General features: G+C 36.5%; 1 protein-coding gene across 1 annotated transcript; it reads right to left on the reverse strand.

Moving 5' to 3' along the window:
* Positions 1–2,166: 2,166 nt before the first annotated feature.
* On the reverse strand, positions 2,167–2,952 carry LOC136067508 (uncharacterized). Its single transcript, XM_065773482.1, has one exon. The coding sequence runs from the start codon at positions 2,950–2,952 to the stop codon at positions 2,167–2,169; it is 786 nt and encodes a 261-aa protein (XP_065629554.1).
* Between the last annotated feature and the right edge of the window lie 4,567 nt (positions 2,953–7,519).

Raw genomic sequence — 7,519 nt, forward strand, 5'->3', positions numbered from 1 at the left:
GAGCCAAATAGTCTTTAAGTTGTTGAAATGCCAAAGCACATTCTTCAGTCCATTCAAATCATTTCCATTTGTTGATCAGTGAGAAGAAAGGTTTACACCTATCTGCCGACCGAGAGATGAATCGGTTCAAGGCAGCTATCATTCTTGTCAATTTCTGAACCTCTTTCGGATTTCGAGGAGACTGTAGATTTTGGATAGCCTTTATCTGATCGGAGTTAACCTCAATTCCCCTGTGTGTCACCATGTACCCCAAGAACTTGCCTGACCCTATACCGAATGAGCATTTGGAAGTATTCAGACGTAGCTTGTGCCTTTTTAGGATTTCAAAAGTGTTGTCAAGGTCCTTCACATACTTAGAAACGACTTTGCTTTTCACCACCATGTCATCTATATAAACCTTAATACTTTTGCCCAGCTGTGACTCAAACATCCTTGTCATCATTCGTTGGTAAGTAGAGCCCACATTTTTTAGACCGAATGACATAACTTTATAATGGTAATTACCAATAGGGTAACAAAAACAGTCTTCTCCTAGTCATCTAGGGCTAACAGTATTTGGTGGTGGCCTTGGAAAGCATCCAAGAAACTCATTCGAGGATGGCCGACAGTGGCATCTACTAGCTGATCAATTTTCGGCATAGGGAAGGGGTTCTCAGGACAAGCCTTATTTAAGTCGGTGAAATCTACACAGACTCGCCATTTTCCGCTCTTCTTCTTCACCACCACAATATTTGCTAACCATTTAGGGTAAAAAACTTCTTTAATAGCTCCAGCCTGTTTGGGTTTCATTACCTCTTCTTTGACTGCATCTGCGTGTTCTTTAGATGGGCGCCGAGGAGGCTGCTTCTTGGGGACAATCAGTAGGTTGACCTTCAGATGATGGCAAATGAATTCCAGATCCACTCCTGGGGTTTCGTAAGTATTCCAGGCAAATACGTTAAGATTTCTCTTAAGGAACTCAATTAGCTCTTCCTTTTCTGGTAGAGGCATCTGAGATCCGACTTGAAAGAACCTTTCAGGACTGTCCCCAATTAGAACTTTTATTAAATCCTCACATCTAATGCCTTCATCTAGATCACCGATGGACGATACCCAACTTTTTAACTGCTATAAATCTCTCTCGGCCCCGGCCGAGGGCTCAATTTCAGGATTATGTTGGATGGCAGCCACCAAGCATTGTTTGGCCGAGGATTGATCTCCACGGATTTCACAAACTCGCTCTTCGGATGGATATTTAACTTTTTGATGTAAAGTAAAGAAAACAGCCCCTAGCGTATGTAGCCAAGGTCTAGCTACAATTGCCGTATAAAAGGAATACACATCTACAACAATGAAGTCCACCTCCACTACTTTCGAGCTAGTCTGTACAGGTAGCCGTATCTGGCCTTTCGGGGTGACAATTCTTCCCTCAAAACTAACTAAGGGAGAACAGTATGGTGTTAAGTCATTAGGTTTTAAGTTCAGCCTCCTGTAGAGGTTAGGGTACATTATCTCCATCGCGCTACCCTGGTCCACCATTACCCTCTTCACATCACATCCTCCAATTCTGAGGGTGACTACTAGAGCGTCATCATGAGGTTGGATGGTTTCAATCTTATCTTTGTCCGAAAAGTTTAAAACCGGTTGGATAACCGGTCTAGCTCTCCTTAGATCTCGGCCAAAGTCCCCTACCGGTAACTGAGCTACTGACATAATCTTGGATGGCCAGGACCTTGTTCTTCCCAGTGCTGCAAAGATGACGTTGATAGTTCCTAATGAAGGTTTCGAAGAATCATTCCTTTGGGGCTCGGAATTCATCTGACCTCCTCGACCACTGGAGTGATGCAAGAGATGTCTCAATTTACCTTCGCGGACCAGTTGGTCCAAATGATCCCACAGACTTTTGCAATCTTCAGTGGTATGCCCATGGTCTTGGTGGTATTGGCAATAGAGATTGTGATTACAACTCTCAGGATTCCCCACCATCCTACTCGGCCACTTAAAGAATGGTTCATTCTTGATCTTTTCCAAAACTTGGTGGACTGGCTCCTTGAACACAGTATTGACTGCTTGAGCATTTGTTGATCCTGACTGCCCAACAAAATCTCTCTGTGGCTTGTTGTTATTGTAACGGTCCGACCTGAAATCCCTCATCTTCTGGGGGATAACCTTGTCCTTACCCTTCCCTTATTGCTGATCCTCTTCAACTCTTTTATATTTTTCAATACAGTCCATGAGTTGATGCATGTTAGTAACAGGTTTACTAGACAAGGATGTTCTTAAACCGTGGTCAGTAGGGAGGCCGAGCTTGAACGTGTCGAGGGCCATTGCATCAAAGTTGCCCTTCATATCATTAAACATCTCCCAATACCTATCCGGGTACGCCTTCAGGGTCTCACCCTCCTGTATGCTCAAGGATAGCAGAGAAGACAAGGGCTTGGCCACTCTTCGGCATGTGACAAAACGTAAACCAAATGCTTGAGTAAGCTCTTTGTAGGAATTGATGGAATCTGTTTTGAAGCTGTCGAACCACCTCATTGCAACCAGTCTAAGACTGGAGGGGAAGACCTTACACATCAGAGTTTTATCTCTGGAGTAGACAACCATCCTTTGATTAAAGTGGCTCACATGCTCCACAGGGTCCGTTTGACCATTATAAATGGTAAAGGTTAGGAGGTTAAAACACCGAGGAAGTCTCGCTCCTTCGATCCTGTGCGTGAAGGGTGACCTAGAAATTTGATTCAAGGCTTTGTTCATAGCATCGTTTCCTACACCTCCATGTGATGGGCTCTGAGGTTGCCTCTTGCAACAGTGCTCCTCTTCGTATGAAAAGGATTCACTGATTGGTGCCCGAGATCTCTGCTCGTAAGTGACATCTTGCTTGTCACCCCAATCCTCATTAGAATGAAAAGAAATACGTTTTCTTTTTGTATGGCGTAACTCCCTCTTTAGCCTCTCAATTTCCAATTGCATGTTGTTCTTCTCTGCATGAGACACGTGACTTCCTCCATGCAGTTGACTTCGCTCAGGGTGCGTAGTATGCACGCTACTTTCACGATCTTGTCTCTACTCCAAATTGAGAAAAGGGTCTATGTGTTGGGACGCCCCAAATTCTGCTGGTTGTTGCCCTGATTCAGCCATTATCAACTGTTGCTTCCACTTCTACTCAAGCTCTTCTCACAGACGGCGCCAATTATGGGGTTAGGATTTGTAGCCCAAGCTCAAAACAATAAATTTGTAAAGTGTGGATGACAGAGATAGGTTGACTGTGGAGCTCACAAATGTTGATCACAACGTCCAAGTATAAACCAGCATAAAAATACACGTAAAGATCAAATAAGCTGAAGTCCGAAGAGATTTATGATAAATTGAATACTGGTTACAGTTCTTAGGGCTACAATAAAACTTTTCTTTTTCTTTTTTCTATCGTCTTTCTCTTCCCCTCCCCCCTCCCTTTATTAGGAGCCCTTCTTCTTTATATAGTATCCTTCTCCATCATCCTCATCGTCCACTTGTCCTTCATCTAGGTACCTACTTAAGTGCATATCATGTCATGTATCTTCTTTAGCTTTTTGTGAGTGGCAGTAGCTAAGATTATACTGTTCAGGGGTCTTCTCCACATAAATGCGGCCAGAAAAGTTGCTGCAGTGCATTTAATACGGTGGTGACAGTTTTTACTTTCAGATATTTCTCCATTCTTCTTATCTCCAAGCATGTCCAAAGCTTATCCGGACTGCTGAAGTCATTAGGAAGCTCATTCGAACCCCCTAGATATTTATATGACCAAGAATCTTTACATCCGAGGATAATTATCTCTTCAGAACGCTGGTGCTCTCTTCGGGCAGATCTTCTTCACTCCCAAGTATCTTTCTTTCATGCAAAGTACTCCTCAATAATTTAGCCTCTTCGGACATACAGTAACATTCACATTGGGCTCTAGGCCCACTACGTAAGGTTGGGCTTTTCCCCCCCACAACATTATTATACACTTTTTTTGCAAAATAATAAATTATTACATATAGAATATGTCTTTTTAAGGAAAACAAAATTGAAATGGGACAATAATTTCTTCTCTTTTTTTTCCCCCTTTGATAGGAATGTATTCTTTTATATTATTTGTCCTTAACATTGTTCCCTTTTTCAGGTTAAAAATCTTAACAGTATTCGATTATAAAATAGGAAATTACTCTCTTTTCTTAAAATAAATTTAGATATTTATAAAAAAGGCTAACCATGTTATAAAATTTTAATTAAATAAGGAATAGTCACTTGTCATAAAGAAAAGAAACTAACTTAATGAAATCATGACCTCTAAATCTAATTTTTATTATATTAGTATTAATTTTGCATACAATGTTGAAGATAATTGATATGCATACTCTTATAAAATTGCTTCCTTTATTATTATTATTATTATTATTATTATTATTATTATTAAATTTAAAGGTAATTGTGTGTTGTTGGGCACACAAAAAGGGAAGGGCCCTGCGACCATCTCCACGTTCAGTTCAGAGATGGGGACGGTAACCCCAAAAAAAAAAAAAAGAAGATGCCATTGCTGTTGCTAGCAGTAGCCACAACAGGAAAAGAAATTGTATGTATATATAACAGCGAAAGATTTCAAGAGCCTGATATATACTGTTATCTTCATCAAAAAAAAAAAAGAAAAAAGAAGAAGATATATATGTTATCCACAATCTGAGTAATGGAGCAGTGGAGGGAAAGGTTCAGATTTTGTTTTGTTCAATCACATTGTGGTTCGTCTCCTCCTACAAGTACAATAATAGACTGTGACTGTCTTTAGAACTTTGAACCTGAGCACTTTTAGTCATTTTTTTACTCATTATAGTCCCCTGCTTATTTGACGTATATTGCAGAATGCATATGGTGGGTTGGCTTGGGTCCCCTTTAAACAGGAAGGTTCAACAACTTCGGGCTTTAGGCAAAAATTTTAAGTGAAGATTTTTTATATTTAAATATTAATATATATTGAATTTTTATATTTAATGAGAAAATATTTATAGATAAATAAAATACAATTTATAATTAAAAATGATAATTTAACTAAAAATAAAATTTAAAGTATAGAATAATAAAACTTAGTTATTACAATTTTTTTAAAATCGTGACTACTTTAAAGTATAAACCTGCACAAATAAAAATAAAAACCAAAGAAAACAAAATCTAAACAACTGACTGAAAAAGAACTTTCTCAACATGAAAAAAATGTTAAGAAATGGGATAAGGATCATCTTTACGGTTTATTGTAGAAATTATTTACTTAATTGTCTTTCTAATGATTTGTATGATTATTATGATCAAGCTTACAAATTAGCCAAAAAGATGTGGAAGACATTGAATCAAAAATATGATACAGAGGAAGCTGGATTCAAGAAATATGCATGTAGCTGATTTTTCAAGTTTCAAATGGTTGAAGGTAAGACCGTGGTGGAATAATCCTATGAACTCCAAATGATTTCACAAGATGACACTATTGTCTTTTTATGTGGATAATTAGATAGCAACTTTAAAGGCAGGGTCTGCTCAATAGGTAATGCAATTGATGTAATTGCCTAAGGCCCCAAATAAAAAAAGGCCCCACTTGTAAAAAAAAATTATATATATAATATATTTATTTATATATTTTAATTAAAAAAATTTTAAGCACTTTTATTGGTCAATAAAATGCATTAAAAAGGCCCATTGTATCCTAAAATGCAGAAGATTAAAAAGGAAAAAATAAAAATAGTCAAACTTCAGCTAAAAAAATTAAATTTTAGTAGACAAATTTAATAACTCATTCTTGAAATATGCTAAAATTGAAATTAATACTAGAAAAATTCATTAATAATACAATGTAATTGTCTTGAAATTTGCTAAAATAGAGATTATAAATTTCAAAAACAAAAGAAAAATCTCTCATCTCTCTATCTCTGTGCCTCTTCATCTATCTTCTTACCTTTTTTTTCTTAATCTTCATCTTGATTCTTGATCTTTTTCCATAAACTTAATTTGTCAGTCGAGCTTAAAATTTTTCTTTGTTGATTCCCTTCAATTCACAGCTACCAGAGGTAATCTTCTTCCCCTCTCTGCCTTCCCGAAAATAAAGATGATGATCCTTCTATTTATTTAACTTAAGTTATATATATTTTTAGTTTATTTCACTTCACAATTATTTATTTATTTATTTATTTTTGATTGGACTGCACAATTGTTTGATGGGAGTCCCATGAGACACATTTTTTTGCTATTGTAGGACCCTTTTTTGCCTCTCTTAATTGGACCCTTTTATGCTATGATAGGACATGATTTTTGCTTTAAAACTTAGCCATAGGATGATAGAGTTCAGGCTGGACGCTGGACATCTCACATCTGCTAACTGCTGATCCACACTTCTGTACAGGCGCACAGTAGCACAGTCTGCACAGTACGTAACTGTGCAGTGCAGCCCATAGTTATACAACACGGTTTCTCACCTTTTTTTTTTTTTTTTTTCTTTTAATCTGAATATGGTTTCTCACTTTATTAATTATTATACCAATTAATAATTTGATGCATATTATATTAACTCATTTGTATAATAGTGATATTAATTTATTGAATTATATATTAAATTAATTTTTATTTGTGCAGGTTTATACTTTNAACACACTTTTCTAGGTGATTGTTAGGAAGTTTAAAGAAATACAATGTGCTTCCTTATTCCCTTGAAGAAAACCCAACTAGCCAACGTGCTAACATTGTTAGTACGTGGAGAACAAACAAGCCTTTGTAGAAGGTACGGCTATTCTACTGCCTAAGAGAAGTGTGGAAGACTTTTTTAGTTACAGAGAAACTTTGCTGAGATTGGTGTTGACAGTTGAAACTTTGATGTCCGGTTTATATTTTATATATATATATATATATAGAAAGCTATTGATAATATATATTGATTTCAATAACTTTATGACCATTTAATTGATATCAAACCCTTTTGATTCTTTGGCTAAGGACAAGTTACATGTCCGGCTCTTATATATATATGAAAAGAAATAAAAGTTTCAAAAAACACACATTATTTTTGAATTACAAAAACTACAGACTTTCAAAAACAATTTTTATTATTGTTCTAAACACTTACAATCTATTACTTCTTACTATTCACAAAAATATATTATCTTTTACTAAATTTTATGGGAAAATAAAGTACTATAGAGAGCTTATATCCTACGAGCAGTGTAGGCTCACAAGGATAATTAGCAAAGGTGATTGGGCTGTTGTGTCTTGGGAACAACGTGTAGAAATATTTTGTCTAATTACATTGTATATACCATAGATAACACGATTTGTCTCAAGACAGTGACTTGGTTCACGCCTCATCTCTGCCATCTCCTTTGGTAAAATCAAATTGTGTAATTTCTAAGGAAAAGTCAGGTATTATCTCTCCTTTATTGCCAATAATTTAAGACAAATTGATATGGAGAACACATAATCATCCTTGGAAAATGGTAATGTTATGTCTAATTCCTCTTGTGCGGGTGATCTTAATAAGCCATTTTGC

Source organism: Quercus suber, unplaced genomic scaffold (assembly GCF_002906115.3).
Source record: "Quercus suber isolate HL8 unplaced genomic scaffold, Cork oak 2.0 scaffold_75, whole genome shotgun sequence".
In the NCBI taxonomy this organism is placed as follows: Eukaryota; Viridiplantae; Streptophyta; class Magnoliopsida; order Fagales; family Fagaceae; genus Quercus; species Quercus suber.

What these genes read in the sequence shown, in the direction of transcription:
- LOC136067508 (XM_065773482.1), bottom strand. Translation starts at nt 2,952, where the DNA reads ATGCAATTGGAAATTGAGAGGCTAAAGAGGGAGTTACGCCATACAAAA.